We start from the raw sequence: 21,186 nt of genomic DNA, 5'->3' as shown, positions 1-21,186 counted from the left end.
GGGGAGAGCACATGCGTGTGCGCGCAACGCCCACTTGCTTTTGGTCGCCGGGGGGAGCAGCCAGGAGCGGCGGTTAGCGGCCGCAGGTAAACGGTAGGCAGAGGGGTGGGGGTGGGGAGAGCGCGTGCGCAAGTGTGCGTCCAGTCTCTGCATCCTATCCCTGTGTCCGTGGGGCACATGTGCAGTAGCGCGGACACAGGGACACAGGGACTGGACGCAGAGACACAGGGACTTTAATATATAGGCTTATATTTTATAACGTTTATAAGGCCAATGTAGATCCAGCCTGAGAGGCAGTGCTGCCTCCTGGAGTGAATCAAGGTTGGCTGGGGAGGTAATATATACCCATCCAATTTTGTCAAAATATCTATGATCTTCTTTATACACGAAGAATTACTGGGGGAACTCCAGAAGGCAATTTGTGGGTGAGACGGAGATCAAGTTTAGTACACTGAGTAGAGCTCTGGCTTTGAGCAGGACAACACTGAGTTCAAAATCTTGCTTAATCACAAACACCTTGGATTATCTTGGACCACTTAATTCTCTCTCAGCCTCAATCCATTATCTAGTGAAAGGAAACTTCCCTCCCAAGGCTGCGTGATTTAGCTTTGTATCCTAGGGCAATAAACAGATATTATCAACATTGCAATGACTTCTCATTCTTAGAGGTAGGACACACCTGACAGAAGCCACTGGACTCTCCGAACATAGCACCGCAACACTCTCTCCATCTGCTCAATGTACACTTCCAGGTCCTTGGTCTGAATCTGCAGGTGTTTGACAATACCCTAAAAACACAGTTTGCATTTTGTCACTACAGATGTGCAGATGTACAGGGGTACCTCCGTTTACGAACTTTATTTGTTCCGGAGGTCCGTTCTTAACCTGAAACCGTTCTTATCCTGAGGTGTGCTTTCGCTAATGGGGCCTCCCGCTGCTGCTGCGCCACCAGCGTGTGACTTCCGCTCTCATCCCAGGGCAAAGTTCGCTACCCGGAACACCTACTTCCAGGTTAGCGGAGCTCGTTACCCGAAGGGTTTGTAAGGAGGACAGTACGTTACCTGAGGTTCCACTGTAATGTTAAATCAAGGTCATGTCAGATATTTATAGGTTAGACAGGGTAGAAGTTCCTAGACTTGGGTGATCACATTAAATAATTACCTGGGTGCATTTGGGGAAAGGGTGCAGGCAAACTTGAGGGAGGGTATCTGGTGGTGGGAGTTGATGATCATAGGCCTGATCATGTTCTTAATGAACAGACTGGGTGAAAAATCTATTTTCAATTGTTCACTGTGCCATCTTGAAAATAATTCATTTGAAAGCCAAGCTATACACAGGAATATTAATTAATAACTCTTCTTTTAAGTGCATAGGGATAAAGAACACCTTTGTTTGGTCCCATGGCCAAGAGAAATAGGTTCCAAATCTTGCATATTGGCTCCTTCTACATCCCATACCCTCCAACATTTCTCCGATGAAAATAGGGACGTCTTAAGGAAAAGCGGGACATTATGGGATCAAATCAGAAACCTGGACAGCTTCTCTAAATCAGGGATGTCAATGGAAAACAGGGACATTCTGCAGGGTCTGACATCCAAGTTCCTTCAATAGCTTTCCCAGGGTCACAATGGGGTCTCCCGTTTCTTGAAAAATTCAGCTACATCTTTGGAGCCAGAAAGAAGAAGGCTCAAGTATTTCATGAAAAATTTGTTTTTATATACAACAGCAGCTTATTCTATGATTTAAAAAAAGGCCAGTGTAAATTGGACTGGAAACACAGGAAACCACATTGAAAGATGTTGTTGTCAAAGTCTAGGTAACTGGCAGAAATAAGACATTTTTTGTACTGCAATAGAAGTAAAAGCCTTACGTGAATCTCTACGCTTGGGAAGATGTCACAGTATTTCGCTGAGACTTGCTTGTGCAAAGATGCCACCATTTCCTTCTGATGCACACACTCAGGTCCAAAAACAAGGCTGGGCAGGTCTAACTTCAATTTCTTTATACTGAATCTGCTCAGCCACTTTTTGAGAGAAAGGAGGACAAAATAATAAAATTTTCTCAACCATCTTATTTATTCAGAAAGTTATTACCCTCTCTTCCCCCCTCCACAAGGCAGATGCAGCTTACAGATATAAATTGAAACATACAAACAACCACAATGCCAACCAATAAAATGTATCAAACTAAAAATGAGATGTTTAGGATGTATATCAGTCAAAGACATGTTGCTGCCTTAGGCTTCTTTGGGGAGAAGGGCAGGATACAAAATGAGTGAATGAGTAAAATGAATAACACTCAGTGCTTCCACAGCAATTCATATCAAGGCAGTAAAATCAATAAAGAATCTAGTGTCATTTTAAGGCTCGACAGAGCTATCTCTTTGGAAATTATGAATCATACCGCTTTACTGGAACATATCTCTTCTTCTTCAAATGGCAAAACAGGAACAGGAATCTGCTTCCTCGCATTTTTTGTGTTTGAATATTTTTTATAAACTGCACCTAGGAAAAAAAGAAGCTGCAGTGTTCCACTCTGGGCAAAAATATCTTCATGTCTAAAAAATATGGCATGCCATATGCTGGTGGAGGCCTATATAACTTGCATTATCTACTTCCTACCTAATATAAGAGCCCTACCATATCACACCAAGGATCTATCCAGCGTCCCACTTCCCAAAATGGCCAGCCGGATGCTTCTTGAAAGCGCTTTAGCATGAAGGCAACAACCTTCCCCCACTGTCTGGAACAGAAATCAATCCAACTAACCCAATTGGCATTTGCTGTTGCTTTCAGTCCGCAAACAATATGCCGTGGATTGCATCCTCTCACTGAAATGAATGGGGTGGAATAACATAATGACTTGTGTAATTTACAAAATTAATTGCATAAATGGCTTAATTTCGCCACATCAGACAGCAAGAGAAATAATCTAGGTTTTGGTGGAAGACAAACTGCAGGGGAATGGAAACAGCGCTGCATGTGACAAATGCACAGCGGAATGGAAGGTGATGTCTTCCATCATCCCAATTTGGCTCTACTAGAGGATTCGCTAGTGGTGAGTCCAACATTCTTAGGTGAAAAGCTGCAGACTCAAAACTGGGTGTTGAAATCACTGATAGGCTCCACCCCTAGTTTCACGGGAGCAGAACAAGGAGAGCCCATCTTGATGGGACTGACACCTGCCTCTCCTTCAAGTCATCTGACAATCACCACCACCACCACCAAAATCCCCTTTAAGTCACCTTGTAACAATATTTCAGATTACTTTTAGGGGTGACAAAAGTCACCAGGAAGAGCTGTTTGCCACCTCCCCCCGCCCCCAGTTTTGTCCACCTCCCTCCCCGAATAATAGCTGAAATTCTCCCCTCTGCTGCCATTCCACCACTTGAAAATAGGGCATAGCCAGAGAATTCTCAGCGATAAATCTCATTTGAATTAACGTCATAGCACTTTAAATGGCGTAAAAAAAGCAACGTACATGTAGACTACAAACAGGACCTAGTGTGGTGCTGAAGACATAACCCAACAAATGCTTCTTCTCACTCCTCCAACACCTGAAATGCCGCCCCTCTAACACACTCAATCTCTATTGGAACAAGTCAGGTTATGTGACAGAGAGAAGGAGAAAATCTGGAGTGAAACTCCTCATTATCAAAGTTTTAAAACTCTGCTGGTTTAGTGAGAAAAAGACCACACACTCTGGGGACACCCACCTACTTTTTTCCCTGTGTTGCCATAAATTAACGAGAGAGAAACCTTCTTTGACTTTAAGTTGTGTTTCTTTTTTCCGCTTGTCAGATATATTTCCTTTGAAGGTACTGCAACACAAGGGCAAAAAAATTATTATTATTCTATTGAACCTAAGAATGCAATGCCTATCAGAATATTTATCATCATCATCATCATCATCATCATCTCTGGCAGGGTTTAAATCATGGGGCAGTGTTAGCAAACTATGAAGGTTATGATTTGGCACTGAAGCCCAGCTCCCAAAGTTCAGACACTGCCCTGTTTTGGCTGCTTTAAACAGTACTTTTTTCTGGGGGGACAGAGGGGTACGCATACCCTTAAACATTTTGTGAATCTAAGTTTGGCCTCATTGAGGGGCAGTATTTTAATATGAGTAGGAAAATGAGTGTACCCCTAAACATTTTTTCAAAGATGTTTGAAAATATTTAATAATTATTGAATTTTTAAAATAATTATTGAAAATTTTAAATAATCAAGATTCAGTTTTGGAAACAAAGATGAAAAGGAGAAATAGGCAAGGCTCAGATGGATCCCCAAAGGCCTACTGCAGAAAACTTGTACTGTGGAACTTGTGGACAGTGTGAGATAAATATGTTATTAATATGAGGAGTACTGTTGCCCTGAACTCTTCCCTTAGCCACAGTTACCGTATAACCTGGCTTTTCAGCCCTTCGTGAGACCCTTGTCTCACAAACATCAGCCAAAGAAATATGCAGGCAAGTGTTTTCTTTAACTGTTAATGACAGTAGGATCCTGGCTTCAACCGAGTTGAGTGCAATCAGCCCCAGATCACCACAGTTTGTGTTGTGCCACCGAGTGAGATGGTCCTTAAAGCATCCTGGGCCTAAGTTGTTCAGGGAATGGTACAGTGGGATAAGATTCCTATGAGAGGTGATGGACTCTCCTACCTTGGGAGGTTTTTAAGCAGAGCTTGGATGGCCATATGTCATGGATGATCCAGCTGAGATTCGTGCATTGCAGGGGGTTGGACTAGACCCCTGGGGCCCCTTTCCAACTCTACAATTCTATGATTCTAAGAATGGTCCAGTTGCAGATGGGAAGCCAGTGCAAATCTTTCAACAATGGTAGCTTGTGTTCCCAGTCTAGTTGCAGCATTCTGCAGTACCTGAAGCTTCTGGACCAGACCCAAGGATAACCCCACATACAGCACATTGAAGTAATGCAGTCTTGTGGTTCCCAGAGCATCAATGATAGCAGTCAGGTTATCCATATCCAGGAATGGCCATAGCTGATGTAGCAGCCAAAGCTGATAAAAGGCACTCCCAGACACAAGAGGTCAAGCAACAATGAAGGTTCAAGGAGTATCCCCAAAGTGCATACCTGCTCCTTCAGCAGGAGTACAAGCCCACCCAAGGCAGACAATTGGCCTATTCCTTGGATCCGAGACCCCACCCCCCGCCCACAAGGCCTCTGTCCTTGCAATGTATTGTCCCTCATCCAGTCTACCACTGCATGCAGGCACTGGTCCTGGTCTTTCAAAGCTTATCTCGAATCAGATGTAATGGAGAAACAGAAATGGGTATCATTAGCATGCTGAACCAATCATCAGATGCATTAACCGCCCAGAAAGGAAGAAGCATCTTATTAAAAAATTAAGAGATCATTCAAGACGGCAGGTACGGATCTAGCAACCTGGAGAGTCTGCAGCTGCAGTTCCTTGTGACAAAAGAAGTCTGGGCATGCCTACATCTTGGGTTTACCCAACTCAGTCCTACTCAGAGTAGATCCATTGAAATAAACGAACCTAAGTTAGTCATGCCCATTAACTAGAATGGTACCACTCTTGAGTTGGACTAGCACTGGATACAAACCATACACTATCAAGAGCCAATTCTTCTCCAGACGCCTCACCCACTTCATGCAGGCCTTGCTATTTCATCAAGCTGGTAGTAAACAAAGCTTGTGACAACAAATACATCTATTTGCAATCATGCAAGCAATAGCAATTCAAATCCATGAGCTTAATTTACACACACCTGGAGGAATTTCCGCTTTGGCACTTGGTGGACGCCATAGGAGAGCTTTCATCGTGCCATTTCTGGCCCCATCGGGCTGGTCTCTGAAGTTCTAAAAAGGTACAGTCAACATCTGAGAAAACCTTCTGCCACTTTGCCCCTGCCTACCAGCATGCTGCATGCGGACCCAGGTGGCGCTGTGGGTTAAACCACAGAGCCTAGGGCTTGCTGATCAGAAGGTCGGCGGTTCGAATCCCTGCAACGGGGTGAGCTCCCGTTGCTCGGTCCCAGCTCCTGCCCACCTAGCAGTTCGAAAGCACATCAAAGTGCAAGTAGATAAATAGGGACCGCTCCGGCGGGAAGGTAAACAGCATTTCCGTGCGCTGCTCTGGTTCGCAAGAAGCAGCTTTGTCATGCTGGCCACATGACCTGGAAGCTGTCTGCGGACAAACGCCGGCTCCCTTGGCCTATAGAGCGAGATGAGCGCCGCAACCCCAGAGTCGGACATGACTGGACCTGGTGGTCAGGGGCCCCTTTACCTTTTTACCAGCATGCTGTATGGTTCTTATTTTCAGAACCACTCTTGGGATACCACAATGACAACAATTATGCAACCAGATTGCTGAGTGGAGCATCTGGACTCACAGGTCACACCTATGCTGAGAGAACTGCTCTAGTTGTCGGCCAGCTACCAGATCATGTTCAAGGTCTTGTTGTTTACCTGGCCCTGAGCATCTTGGGACCAGGCTACCTGAAAGACTTCCTGGCCCTGTATAGACCTGTATGATCTGCACCTAACCCTATCACAGATCAGCAACCCCCCAAAACAGGCATTTCCAGCTTTCATCCTTGTATTGTAGAATCATAGAAGCCAACTCCTAGGAACATGGTTGGTGGCACTGATGAAGGCGGTTTTCAACTTAAAACACCAAACAGTGTCATACCATTCTGGCAAGAGTGAGGGCAGTTGGCTTTGGAAGTGGCAGCCTCTGTGGTCTACTCTTCTTCTGTGCTTCTAGCATTGTTAGGCCTCCTTCAGGCATCAACTGATTAGCCAAATGACTTCCTGAACGTTGACTTAAGGATCCCACTAGTATGGCACACTGAAAAACAGAAGGGACAGGAAAGGTTTAGCCTTCCCCTGGAAAGCAAATGCAATGGGAAAAAATAGCCTTATCAGTTTCTATCAGGACTGAACGCAAAAGAAAATAGCTAATGTATTGCCTTCAGGTGGGCAAAATAGCGGGGAGGGGTTCCATTCCAAAACACTTGGAGAAATACAACAGAGAACCACACATACACATCCTCTTCTGATGTGCCTTAGGCATCGATTAAAATATATATATTCCTTGTTCTCTCTTCTGATATGGTCTATGTATTATTATTATGATGATCACTATCTCTTTGTGTTTGTATTGGAACATAGAACATAGTTTGTTCTTGTTTCAATCTGGTTGTTAGCTGTCTTAGAGGGCCAAACCTGACAATGGAACATAAGCTAGGAATTAAAAAAAAACATCATCATTGTCATCATCAACATTAGATGCTGTTCCCAAGCCATCAATTATCATCAACACAGTATGATGATGTTGTTGTTCCCAAGTCATCCATCATCATTGTCCATGAACCTAAGAGGATGCAGTTCCTATGTCATTGCAAATTTGGAAATTCACCTTTCCAGTTCACGTTTTATGTGTTTAACAATGGAACACCAGCCTACTCAGGCTGTCACCAAACCGATGGCCACCAACGTGGATAGATTTAAAAAGGGGTGAGACAGAGGCCCACATCCACTCCATACATTTAAAGCAATCTTATCCCAATTTAATAGTCATGCCTTCCCCAAAAGGATCTTGGGAACTGTAGTTTGCTAAGGATAATGAGCATTGTTAGAAGACCTCCCATTACCACCCACCACCCAAATGTTACAGTTCCCTGGGAAGATTGTAAACCACTCTGGGAACTGTAGCTCTGTGAGGGGAATAGAGGTCTTCTAACAACTCACAGAATCTTTAAGAAACCACAACTCCTAGGGTTCTCTGGGAGGAGGGAGCCATGACTATTAAAGTGGTAAAAGCATCTGGTGAGGATATGGCCAAATTAATGGATGGTATTAATGGCTACTCATCATGACAACCATATACCGAGTTCAGTAGTAGGAGGCAGGATGCACAAGTGGGAGAGGTCTATTGCAGTCATGTTGTGCTTCTCAAAGACATCAGGTTGGTCAATGTGGGTAAGAGGACGCTGGACCAACTAGGGTTGGATTTGTTCCAGATTAGTTCCTCTTAATGTGAAGCAGATCCTGTCATGACTGAACAGGTGCATCCCGTTCAACCTAACAAACACAACACCCATTTCAAAAGAAGAAGTGAATGTCTGAATGTATACCTTGTGAGAATAGTTGACAGCTTTTTCCATTTCAGATAGGATAATGCTGATATCGTCACTTTCATAGATGCCTAACAGGAGGAGAGAAAAGTAGAGCAAAAAGGCCAGCGGAAGGACATGTCCCTAAACTTCCTAGTGCTTAATTTTTTTAAAGCAACTGCAACACGGAGAAGCATATTGATCACTGATTGTCCCAGAACCGTTTCTGTTGAAACATTGTAGGGTTGAGTTGTTGTTCCGTTTCATTTCTATACCACTTTATATATATATTTAAAAATAATCTCAAAGCGGCTTACAACCTACATTAAAACATCAAATAAAATAACTCAAAATAAAACTTTACTGAAGAAAGTTAAGTGTACGATCAAGGCAACTAAAATATCACCATTAAAAAAAAAATCTCGAAATAAAACATGGTGAAAAGAAGTGGAATATAAAATGCACATTTAAAACAGCATAATTAGCAGGAGAATAAAATATTATCACAAGCATAGGATATATCTGCTGCTGCTGTTGCTGCCAATCCTGCCAATGGTGGTTCATGGCGGGCGGCAGCTGTGGAAACTCAGGCTCAATGGCTTGGGTTTGCACTAAGAGACAGCCAAGAGAGACTGTCTCTTGCCTCTTCCACAGACTCATCTTTTGTATCTGGAGTTGAATAAGGAAGGGAGCATGAGCAGTAAAGGAAAAATTTTTCTAAAAGTAAAAGAAGGTCCCAATAGTATTGCAGATGATTCCCAGTTTAAGTTCAAAACCATGTGTACAGTTCATGAGCAAGTGAACAACAACAACAACAACAACAACAACAACAACAACAACAACAACAACCTGCCCTTCACCCTAAGGTCTCAAGGTGGGTCACAACAATTTAATTTTATCCATTTGATGACATTTCTATATTGCTTACATTAAAAGTAATCTCACAGCAGTTTTCAATACACATTAAACCAATGTCACAGGTAACTGGGCAGAAGGTAGAGGGCTATCATTTCAGGAAAGCCCAAGCAAACAAGTTTTTACTAAATACTGAGTTGGAAACACGCAACAGTCACTGTCTTCTGAATAAAACTACACCATCTGTACTGTTGCAGGTTGCAGCTTTATCAGCAAGGTTTCCTCCATTGATCTTAGGGAAGGCAGTCAGTCCTTTAGCATCCCAGACATTGGAGACCCTGAGAAATGCACTGTGTGTTCCAGGGCTCCTTGGGCCTGGGATACATGCCATTTAAAACACAGCATTAAAAACAGTTTAAAACAAATTGCATGTCACAAACAAACATGACATCTGAACATCATATACCTGTTTCTCCAAACCAATGAAACCGACCATTGGCAGTTTGGGCAATTTCTTTAAAAATCGCAGCTGTTTCATTCAGACTTGCATAACGCGGCGGGATATCATCAAGGGAGAAACTATCGACGCTGAACAGACAGACATGTAGGTTCAAATCACAGCCGCCACAGACCTCAGCCAGGTAAGAACAAATGGCATGCTGGAAGGCAAGAATATAAGTCATTGGAACCACTTGGCAGTACTGTTTGATGACACTAATTCAACAATTTTAGCGTTTGTATAGTGCTCGCAGTCATCACAATCTGTAAGGCAAGGTGAGAATCCTTTTCCAAATGGAGGTCTGCATTTCCTTTTTTTTTGCAACATAATCTTTATTGATTTTATAAAATAAACATTATTACAAGATCCAATTCATATTGTTGTCATTTCCAGTTATTTTCTTATAATATATATCATATCAAATATATTTTCATGGTTTGAAGAAAAAGGGAAAAAAAGGAGAGAGAAATTAATATACAAGGCTTATCCCAATCCTAAAACAAACCTGGGAAAAAAGTAATAATAATAATAATAATAATATAAAAAAAAGAAAAGAAAAAGAAAACACAACAACAAGGACTTCCCTTCCTTCTTCTTCTGTTTCTTATAGTTTTCACTTTCTTTTTGGCGTTGTAATTTTCATTTTCCATATACAATTTTTATTTCTATTTATAGATATGCCAAGTTAGAATATTTACAATATTTTAACATAAATTTCCTTAAGATCCTTACGACACTTGACATTGATTTAGTCATACATTTTAGATTTTCTTCTTCCTTATTCTTAACAGTTCGTGATGTGGTTTTTGTCTATTTTACTTCCAATTGAAACCCATCTGAAAGAATGGAGTAAATTTATGAAATATATAGATAAAATTTGTGAGTAAATCAATTGGAGGCCTGCATTTCCTCATAGGCAACTTTCTGGAGGCTGGCTGCCGTGAGAGGCAAGGTGGGCAGAGCAGCCAGAGTGACTCTGTACAGTAGCCAACCTTCCAGCCAGGCAATAGCACATCTCTCTACCCTGGCAAGGAAGAAGGAGGAGGAGGAGGAGGAGGAGGAGGAGGAGGAGGAGGAGGAGGAGGAGGAGGAGGAGGAGGAGGAGGAGGAGGAGTTTGGATTTGATATCCCGCTATATCACTACCCGAAGGAGTCTCAAAGGGGCTAACATTCTCCTTTCCCTTCCTCCCCCACAACAAACACTCTGTGAGATGAGTGAGGCTAAGAGACTTCAGAGAAGTGTGACTAGCCCAAGGGCACCCAGCAGCTGCATGTGGAGGAGCGGAGACGCGAACCCTGTTCCCCAGATTAGGAGTCTACCGCTCTTAACCACTACACCACACTGGCTCTTGCACCACTCAAAGGCATTGCATCACTCAAAGACACATTCCCGCCAGGCAAAAAAGTATTGAAGGAATGCACAGAGAAGGGGCAGCAAGGGGTGTGGCCTGAGAAGAATTGCATAGTCTGCATACAGAAGCCTGGAGGCTGCAACTGGCCCCCAAGTCAAACTTAACATAGAGCACACAGCACAAGCCCTGTGAGACAGAACCACCTTAGAGTCAAGGGGGGCATCTTGCCCTCAGCGTTGTGGGTGCCCAAGAACCCACAGCTGCCTGGAGTTGGCTCCTATGCTTAGAATGCATGTAGAAGAAGAAGAGTTTGGATTTGATATCCTGCTTTATCACTACCCGAAGGAGTCTCAAAGCGGCTAACAATCTCCTTTCCCCTCCTCCCCCACAACAGACACCCTGTGAGGTGGGTGGGGCTGAGACACTTCAAAGAAGTGTGACTAGCCCAAGGTCACCCAGCAGCTGCATATGGAGGAGCGGAGACACGAACCCGGTTCCCCAGATTACGGGAATACATACAGGACAGGTGTCAAAGTCTCTCTACAAGTGCAAAACTAGCATGCAATAGTTCTGACAATCTAACAAGCAGCTCTAGACAGATTGTAAACTGGTTTGGGGATTTTACCCACCTTCTCTTGGTTGGGGACTCCAGTTGTAAGCAGGTAAATGCTTTGAGATTTATGCTTGTCCTTATCTTTAAAGTCTATCTCCACAGCTCTTCTAAGTGCGGTCATAAGATTTCTAGTGCCTTCACACTGAAGGGCCAGTACCCATCTAGAAGAGGAGTCAAACAATTTTTTATTTTATTTTTGAATGCCCAAGTGTCATCAAAACACTAACCATGGCTTCCAAACATTTTATTACTGCCATGCTGGCTCATGCTAACAATCCTAGGGCAAACTCAGGTAGGGATAAAAGAAAACATCGATTTCTGCTCCGGCCCACATTTGTCACATTGCTGTTTCCATTCAGCTGCAGTTCAGCTTCTGGGGGAAAATGATTATTATATATATGTCACAGACATTGACATAATTAGTTATGTAAATAATTATGTAATTGTTATGCAATTCCACACCGTTCATTTCAACGCAAAGGAAACACAATGCAAATGGTGGAAAAAGTCGTTGATTACGTATCGCTTGCAGAATGAAAACCAAAGAAGCAAATACCAGTCATATTTGCTGCGTTGGTTTCCCTTCCAGACATGGTAGAAATAAGCATACATTGGCAATTTCTGCCCCCATTTGCATCTTCAACATGGGAAACCTGTGGCCCTCCAGATGTTTGTTAAACTCCAGGTCCCATCAGCACCAACCAGAATGATCCATGGTCAGGGATGATGGGAGCTGAGACTAAACTTGTGGGAGGCCACAAGTTCCCAAATCCTATACTATAAACAGCTTCAGGCATAGCCTGAAAGCAGGAAAATAGGAAGAGGGAGTAAATCCCACTTCCTGCTTTTGGGTGGTGGCAAGGGCAGACTTGTATGGGAGAGATGTGCAAACTGATTCCATTTCTGGCATAAGCACATCTCCCCTAAATGAGTCCCTTCTCTAGTTTTATACCAGCTGTGTAAAAAATAAGAAGCTCATCTCATTCATGACTCCCATTGGTCCACAACTAGGTAATCTTAAGTGCATGTGAAAATTGGATTGAACAGAGATCACTAACCTAGGGGTTTTTGCCAGTGTTGCTTCCCTTAAAAGGTGTTTTACTTACCTCCAGGCCCTTTGTAGGTTGTCTAGGTGTGAAGGAACCATTTCTGCCTCCCAGGCGTTAACGTCATTTCCAAAGCTGCAAGAAGCACAGAGCAAATAACTAAAAGCTACTTCACATCAGCCTGCAACAGAAGATGCTTGAGCAGATCAGTTTCCAAAAACAGTAGCAATTCTACACCTATTGACCTGGGAGTAAGTTGCATTGCACTCAATGAGACTTACTTCTGAGTAGGCATATACAGTGGTGCCTCACTAGACGAATTTAATTCATTCCACGGGTCTTTTCTTATAACGAAAAATTCGTTTAGCGAATCCCATAGGAATGCATTGAATTTTTTTTGCCCATAGGAACGCATTAATTGAATTTCAATGCATTCCTATGGGAAACCGCGATTCGCTAGACAAATTTTTCATAAAACGAATTCGTCTAGCGAGGCAACCTCCGCTCGAAAAATCCTTTCGTTAAGTGGAAATTTCATTAAGCAGGGCCTTCGTTAAGCGAGGCACCAGTGTATAGGATTGCACTCTCGGACACCGAGCTGCAATGGGTACTTTCTGCTATTTTAAGCCTAAGCATTCAGAGGAATAAAAACATAAGAAGTGTCCCTGCTGGATCAGGTCAATGGCCCATCTAGTTCTCGCAGATGCCAACCAGACGTTTTTGAGAATCCTGCAAGCAGGAACCAAGCCCAAGAGCACCTTCCACTCCAGCAACTGTTTTTATTCAGAAGCATTCCTGCCTTGAAGGCAAAGCAATAGCTATCATGGCCCATTAATCGTAAGGTTAATTTAGCAAGGATGCCAAATGCTCGTGGACAGACCTACCCCCAAGAAATGGTTGCAACCATTGCATGGCAGTTACTTACGCTATGATATTGAAGAACTCCTTGCTCGACATCTGCTCCTCGAGTAAAAGTCGCAGGGAATGTTGGATATGAATGATGTACATGGCATTTGTTTTGGAGACATCAATAAGTATGACAATCCTGTATAAGAGACCACCAGCATCAGAGACGCAACTTTTAGATCAACGTTTCCCCATTTTTATTGTCTAGAGATTTTGAAGGGAAACTATACTGGTGTCAAAGGCTTGGGGCGGGGGGTGGGTGGGTCATAGCTCAGTAGTGCAATTTCTTGAAGATGGGAACGGAATTGTGCTCAAGGAACATTCTACATCTACGTGTGTGTGAAGCTCTGCTGGAGGGAAAAGGGTTGGGAGACCCTTAGTGAAGACTAACTTTTCTGATCCCTAACCATTTTAGGCAATTTGTGCCCTGCTTCCAGTTGCCTTTAAAAAAAAAGCAGCTAAGGAGACAGAGCTTTTAAAAAAGCAGATCCTGAACATGCATGCTCACCAAATGTTGAGCATCAATGCAGAGTACGGCTCAAGGGCAGTTGGCATGCATGGAAGCATCCATATTTCAGGATAGGGATTGGGAACCTGTGGCCCTCCAGATGCTGTTGGACTACAATTCCCATAAGCCCCGGTGCCATTCTATTGGCTATACTGGGGCATTAGAGTGAAGGGCAGGCAATACATTTATTAATAATATCTGTTTTCCATTATTTCTATCAGACCAAATACTTCCGCTACCTAGGGCTTCTATTCCATCATTCTAAGTCCTGGAAGCACCATCGGCAGACTGCCTATCAAAAGGTGGAGGTAAGCAAACGGGCTATACTTCAATTCTTTTATACAAGGGGAGGCCATTATGTTCCACCAGCCATTAGGGTATTTAATGCAAAATCTGTCTCTCAACTCCTCTACGCCTCAAACATCTGATTCAGTAGCTCATTCCCCGTGTTTGATGGGTTCCAGGCAAAGTTTCTCCAGTCCCTTTTACAGGTTCGAAATTGTGTTCCAAATGCAATTCTATTTCTAGAAACAGGTGAATGCCCCCTCTCAACTAAAGCATGGTGGGCTGCCCTGAGATACTGGCTCAAGATCTGTCTTTGGCCTAGGGAAAGGCTTACTCCCACACCTAAACAACGAAGAGTTTATCAGCTCATGGATGAAAACTATGGTCAGAAAAGCCACTTCGATTGGAATGCCACTTTCTCTCCTGTACCATCTGGGCTATGATACCGCCCTTGAATCTCTGAGGCAGCGATCTCTGATCTCAATCTCATGTTATCTGTGGCCCAAAGCAGTAGGAATTCATTACGGGTACGATTTTCAGATACCTGCATATCTTAGAAATCTGTCTGTACCAATTTATCGGCATCTCCTTACCAAAGCCAGATTAAATGTATTTCCATCAGAAGTGCTAAATGGCAAACTAAGAGGCATCCCTTATCAGAATAGGGTCTCTGTATGCTCTCAGGATGTCGATTGTATGAGGCATATCCTATTGCATTGTGGACAATATGAGCAAGCTGGGGATCTATGGATTAAATCCATACTGGCAAATCGGCTGGGTAAATCTGAAGCCTACTATACTAAATATCTTCTGGACAACAAGTCTAATGATATCACAGTGGCCGCGGCAAAGTTTCTTTCGGTAGTCATATGTATCAAAGATCATCATACTTAATTCTAAACAAATATTGTCTCGGTCTCCCTCTCCTGGGGGGTTGTCTGTATGAATCTGCATTTTATTCTGTATTTATGTTACGGGTTTTTGGACTGCAATAAAGATTAATTATATGGAATGGCATGGAAATGTTCAGAATACATCTCTCTCTCTCTCTCTCTCTCACACACACACACACACACACACACACACACACACACACGGGGCAATTTAAGGCATCATTTTACAAAACTGGATGCAGATAAGTAAAACACCGATACCTCTTCTCACAAACAGTCCCCCAAATTCTTCTACTAGCTGTGGAGAGCCAGTCTACCCGTCTCTCATACATCCTCACCAGTCTGCCAAGCCGTTTCTGTAGATGCAATTTAAAACATAGTTGATGAGAACGATTACTTGCACATTTCGGACAACTGCTTCAGAAACCGTTCCATTCTTTGAGTACGTTCTTGGCTTACACTATATTTTTCACCACAGTTCACGGGCAACATACGCCTTTTCTCCCTCCATTCTTAACTGCCTCAAATAAATTAAAAACTCCCAGAACCGAAATGTAATTAAGATAGACTTCACGCCAAGCCTTGATAATAACTGCTTCCCTTTTCTTTGGGTGCCTCTTCCTATAGCAGTCCTGGTGTGTCTTCTGATTCTGTGGTCACTTCCCGACAACCTGCTTACTGAGAGCTCACAGGAATATAGGAAGGTGTCTTATACCAAGCCAGGCCATTGGTCGATCTAGCTCAGTATTGCCTCCATTGATTGGCAGCAGCTCTCCATGGTTTCACAAAGGAGGCATTCCCAGTCCTGCCTGAAGATGTTGCGGAGTGCATCCTGGACCTTCTGCATGCAAGGCATGTGATCTGCCGTTGAGTCTTACCCTATGCTAGTGAGGAGAGTACAGAGCTAGATAGGCCAATGCAATAGAAGGTAGCTCCCTACGTTCATCTTCAACCTGTGCACAAAGTTCACAGAGAGATTAGATGGCAACAACTGTTTGTCAAGCCTTCATTCTGATTTGTTTGTGGGGAGGTTAGATGACATGTGCATCTTAGTCAAAACTGCACACAAAAAGAGCGGTTGGCTTAGATTAATCTGGAATGCCATTAACTCTGGCCATGGGGATTTATGTATAGGTCCTTCAGTCACCTGATAGTCATACAGTATGGGTGGATCAACGTGGATATTTTTAATCGTTCCATCATGCCATTCAAACTGCGTCATTGCTTTCTGAAACAAGGAGAGAGAGAGAGAGAGAAAATTAATCATATGTTCCAGTAACAAGTCTGACAACCAAATCATCATTCCAGTGACAGTTTGCTTCAGGGTGGGCAAAGGATGGTACCTGACGGATGCCAACAGCCAACAGAGCATGGGTGGCTAACCTGTGACTCTCTACAGCTGTTGTTGGACTACAACGCCATTGCCATTCATCTCTGGGCTCTTGGCCATGTGGGGTAGGGGGTGTTGGACCACATGGCCTCCAGATTCTAATCTAAAACTCCTCTTTACTTACCTCATGTAATGTGGATGATACCATTTTCCGAAGGACAGGCACAAATTCTTCCACAGGGGAGAAAGCATTGGGTGCCAAAACTTGATAAAGGCTTAATTTCCTGGCTGTAACAAACAAGGAACCAAAGGGTAGATGAAAGGCCCGTTCAGGTGGAACAAGGAGGCTTCATTTCACATGGAATCTTTTGGCCAGGGATGGGGAAATCTCTGGTCCTGAGGCCAAATGCCTCTCTATTTGCCCCTTGGAACTTCCCCCCGACCACCAAGGCCACAGTCCTCACAGGCCTTACTTCGCAACCTGAGTGTTTTTGCCTGGCTGGGATGTGTGATTGAACTCTGGCCATGCCTCTTTGCTTGCTTGGGTGGAAATGGGCAGATGAGTGTGTACAGAAGCTAGTCTACTCTACAAAGGTAACATCTTCATCTGTTGTGCCATCCATGTTTGCCTTTGACTCCTCCTATTACTGGCAAACGGACCTCAGAGCGTTGCCCAGAAGGGAATACAATTCTCAGGCTGAATAAACTTCCCCCCACCCAACCCTTGCCCTTCCGGTCTACTTTACCTTTTAGTCCATTCATTTTTAACCATTCAACTGAGGTTTGGGTCGAAAAGTTTGGGATTTGTATTGCAAGAGGGATTTGTATTGCAAGCGGACTCTCATGCTTTGCCGGCTTTGGCAGGGAGGTGTCAGAGGGAAGCTTCAAACACTCCATGGAACCCTAAATAAAGATATTTAAAATCTCGTCTACAAAATCCTGCATTTCCATTTTGTCTTCTCCAAACGTTCAAAAGCTGGGAACATATTAATGGAACATTTAAAAAGGCATTCCAATCTACTTATCCCTTTCCTACATTTTTCTATTGTCCACCCCCTAAGATCAAGAATAGCCAACACAGTGCCCTCCCAGATATTGTAGAAATACAGTCCCATAAAGAACCACACTCATTAAAAATATGTAAAAGGTAAAGGGTAAAGGGACCCCTGACCATTAGGTCCAGTCGCAGACGACTCTGGCGTTGCGGCGCTCATCTCGCTTTACTGGCCGAGGGAGCCGGCGTACAGCTTCCGGGTCATGTGGGCAGCATGACTAAGCTGCTTCTGGTGAACCAAAGCAGCTCACGGAAACACCGTTTACCTTACCTATTTATCTACTTGCACTTTGACGTGCTTTAAAACTGCTAGGTTGGCAGGAGCAGGGACCGAGCAACGGGAGCTCACCCCGTCACAGGGATTTGAACCGCCGACCTTCTGATCGGCAAGCCCTAGGCTCTGTGGTGTAGACCACAGCACCACCCTCAAAACAGGTCAATATGCACCATACCCTTCAACTGTCCTCAGATGAAAATAGGGACATTTTCTCACTCCCTGTAACTGACCCTCCTCAACCCACCCCCATTGTTAAAAGGGCAGCAATTGGTGGATTGTCTGGCTGTTTCAAAAGGAGATTGGGAAAATTAATAGAGGGTATGTCTATTAATGCCTGTTGGTCATGGTAGGTAAATAGAACCTCCACATTCAGGGGCAATGTGCATTTTGGTTATTGCCAGTTGCAGGGCCACAACAGCAGAAAAGAGCTATTGTCTTTGGGTGTTGTGTGACCTCCCTGGGAGCGACAGGCTGGCTTCTGTAAGGCCGATAGATGCTGGCCTAGACATGCCTTTGGTCTGATCCTGCAAGGTTCTTATGTTCTTAGGCACCAGCATAATTTCCAAAGTTGCACCCCAGCCTCTCTCATACAGAAAACACATCAAGGCTTTCCTTTTTTATATGTAAAAAAAGTGCAGACCACTTGTTCTCAACTGTGTGGAATATTTTTAAAAGGCACTGACAACCTTGCCTCGGCCTCTCAAAATCCCAAGCTAACCCTTCCACAAAACTTTGAAACAAAAGAACGTTTAAAAATATAGGTAAAAGAAAGGTTTAGATTGTAAAACTGAGGACAGAGAACTGTCTTATCATTGACAATTGTAAACTGCCATCTGTCAGCCTTTTTTTGGCTGAAGTGTGGGAGATGACTGATTTTTAAAAAATAAAAATAAAAAGAGTAGAGAGCTCTAATTTGACTCAGGACTCATCAGAACTATTTACATAATGGTATCACTACAATACGTTTCTCTGTGGCTGAACACTAATTAGATGTCCAGCAGCTTTTTTAGATCTACTGGTCTTTTTAGAATAAAACAGCTGATTAAATGAGATTAGGTACTTACTTCTTTCATTACGTTAAAAAGTGTGTCACCAATCCTCCCCTGGTAGATTTCATTTATGATGTTGAGCAACTCCTTGGCCTTTTGGCGTTCTTGAAGGATCAGTTGAATATCAGTGCTGTTGCAATTCTGATCACGCAACAGAATTAAAAAGCCAATCAGATTTATTCTTCATTGCTTGTGGGTATACTGGCTTAGCAACCTTTTATTATTATTTATTTTAAAGCATTTTTTCTTTCTTTCTTTTTGTTGATAAAATCCCCTAGCAGTTAACAGAAACAGGAAATTCCGACTAAGAGGTTAATTTTAAAACAGCAACATATAAAACGACGAACACTAAAACAGACACTAAAATTCTGCAAGCAGCAGCTTCAAAATAAAGGTGAAGGAAACAGTGAACCAAAAATGAATTACCAAAAGCCTGACAGGCTTTAATGCAATGAATCCCCAATTATCTGAAAGAGGACTTCCTTCCTTATAGACAAACCCAGAGATTAAGATCAGTGGAAGAGATCCTCTTAGAGATTGGGTGGGGATGGTGGCTCATGAAGTAGTCTCAGACTACACAAATTGTATTTAGTTATACATTAACACTTATTTATATAGCACCATCAATGTACTTGTCTCAACCGCTTTTCAAGCCATCCAAGTTGGTTGTCATCACTGCCCCCCCATGGGAGCATCTGCTCACCTAGCACTCTGCGCAGGTGGCCATTGCTGCATGGCATGTCTGTGGTGGGTTCAGGGAATACACCATGTTCCAGCGCAGCTGGGGAAGGTGATGGTCACCTGTCGCTGCCTGCCTCCAACCATGTTGGGCTCTCAGGTAAGGGCCGGTAGTGCCCGCTTAGCCAATCAGAGGCAGGGGCTTGGGGGCTGCAACCCCTAGCCTATTTAAGGGTATAGCCAGGTATAGGCCACCCTCTTGGCACTCTTATGAGCTCATAAAGAAGTTTCCTGTCCACTTCTATAACCTTATGAGCGGGCTAGGCAATCACCAAGCACTTTGCTAACAATAATGTTTTAAAATAGTGCAGTTGTCCAAGTGAGGAGTCACCTACCTCTCTCTTTGAGGAGTAACAGTGATAACGGCCTCCCACATCTTCTGCTATGCTTCTTACCACACCCTGCATGGATCACATCAAAGAAAATGGTTGAGCACAGAACGGCTGCATAAATCCCCATATTCACTAAACCTAGGGTTGCCATACGTCTGGACATAGCTGGTATTCGGCTCTCTTGAACAGTGTCCAGGTGGAAAGCACTGAAATGTCTGGGAAATGAAAGCCCCCCAAAAGGCTCAGCTAACAGACAATGAGAAGGGGGCGGTGTTTCTTTTTTGTTGCTTAGCTAACTATGGCATCAAAAACAGCCCTGCACTTGTAGGCATAACCACATAACTAACATAATGTGTAGCTGGGTCCTTAGTGTGCTTCAGTAAGAATCAAGAGATGAAATATTTTTTTACCAAGCACAAAGAAGGAACATAGAAAGTTGTCTTATACTAGATGAAAATTGCTGCCTAGTTCAGTCTTGTCTCCAAGCTAGGGATGGGCAAATCTATGCAATTTTGCCCATGAAACACATTTTTTGCAAAGCTATTTCCCCTTATGCAATGGCTTTTTAACACAATATCCACCAATATGTGCATTTTCCAGCACACTAGTATATGCATTTTTGCACACATTGTTTCGTTGAAGAAATGCAGTGAACTGCGCTTTGATTCGCATATTGTTTTGGGAAGTGTGAATTAAGGAGGTTGGCCTACAAAAATGAACTGACTCGAATTTCTCCCTTGTCCCTCCTTCACAGCTGGAGAGCTTCTACCGTGTCATCTGCGCTTCCCTGGTCCTTTTAACTAGAGACAGACCGACCAGAGGCTGAACCTGGGACCGTCTTGACTCAAAGCATATGCGTTGCCCTAGAGCTACGCTACCCTTTCCCAGACAAACTTACAGAAGGAACTTGATTGCTACAGTCGTATGTGACAGTGTGGACCAACAGTTTTCTCCCCACGGTACATTCCTGGATATACTCTGACAATATTTCCGAGGCCTGATCTGGGCTGGTTTGGGAAGGGTCGGGAGAGGAAAAAAACCACACGTGAATATCAAACACAGGATGGATCCCTACAAGAGGGATGAAGAATACAGATACTGCTACAATTCACATCATCGCCCCTGAGAACATTGGCCATGCTGGCTAGGGCTCACGGAAGCTGCGTACACACTAAACATTTAAGCTCCCCCGCAAAGGATTCTGGGAAATGTAGTTTGAGTGCCTCTCTGTGGAGGAAGTAGCTCTGAGGAATAAATGACAGTTCCCAGGATTCTTGGGGATATGTGGATATATGTTTTAAATTAAGTAAAAAGGTACTTTTAAGCTTTAAGCGTATGGCATGTATGAATC

The 21,186-nt window shown here is 43.5% G+C and overlaps 1 protein-coding gene across 9 annotated transcripts in view; it reads right to left on the bottom strand.

Annotated features, from left to right (window-relative positions):
* The window catches only part of VWA3A (von Willebrand factor A domain containing 3A), a 50,095-nt gene that overhangs the window by 11,820 nt on the left and 17,089 nt on the right, over window positions 1–21,186 (bottom strand). For 8 of the 9 annotated variants that reach the window (XM_035130788.3, XM_088657365.1, XM_088657362.1 and 5 more), the window contains 18 exons: window positions 20,734–20,842; window positions 19,839–19,904; window positions 18,781–18,906; window positions 17,132–17,288; window positions 16,570–16,673; window positions 16,203–16,283; window positions 15,317–15,411; window positions 13,389–13,508; window positions 12,524–12,598; window positions 11,434–11,578; window positions 9,420–9,612; window positions 8,120–8,190; window positions 6,673–6,831; window positions 5,750–5,840; window positions 3,716–3,820; window positions 2,404–2,504; window positions 1,871–2,023; window positions 680–788 (listed from right to left, as the gene is read on the bottom strand). In XM_035130788.3, coding sequence (XP_034986679.2) covers window positions 680–788; window positions 1,871–2,023; window positions 2,404–2,504; window positions 3,716–3,820; window positions 5,750–5,840; window positions 6,673–6,831; window positions 8,120–8,190; window positions 9,420–9,612; window positions 11,434–11,578; window positions 12,524–12,598; window positions 13,389–13,508; window positions 15,317–15,411; window positions 16,203–16,283; window positions 16,570–16,673; window positions 17,132–17,288; window positions 18,781–18,906; window positions 19,839–19,904; window positions 20,734–20,842 — 2,060 coding nt within the window. The remainder of the gene's footprint in view (window positions 1–679; window positions 789–1,870; window positions 2,024–2,403; window positions 2,505–3,715; window positions 3,821–5,749; window positions 5,841–6,672; window positions 6,832–8,119; window positions 8,191–9,419; window positions 9,613–11,433; window positions 11,579–12,523; window positions 12,599–13,388; window positions 13,509–15,316; window positions 15,412–16,202; window positions 16,284–16,569; window positions 16,674–17,131; window positions 17,289–18,780; window positions 18,907–19,838; window positions 19,905–20,733; window positions 20,843–21,186) is intronic. The other variant, XM_088657361.1, reaches the window with a different exon arrangement.

This window comes from Zootoca vivipara, chromosome 13 (genome assembly GCF_965207765.1).
Source record: "Zootoca vivipara chromosome 13, rZooViv2.hap1.1, whole genome shotgun sequence".
In the NCBI taxonomy this organism is placed as follows: domain Eukaryota; kingdom Metazoa; phylum Chordata; class Lepidosauria; order Squamata; family Lacertidae; genus Zootoca; species Zootoca vivipara.
This window is presented reverse-complemented; position numbering and strand designations above follow the sequence as displayed.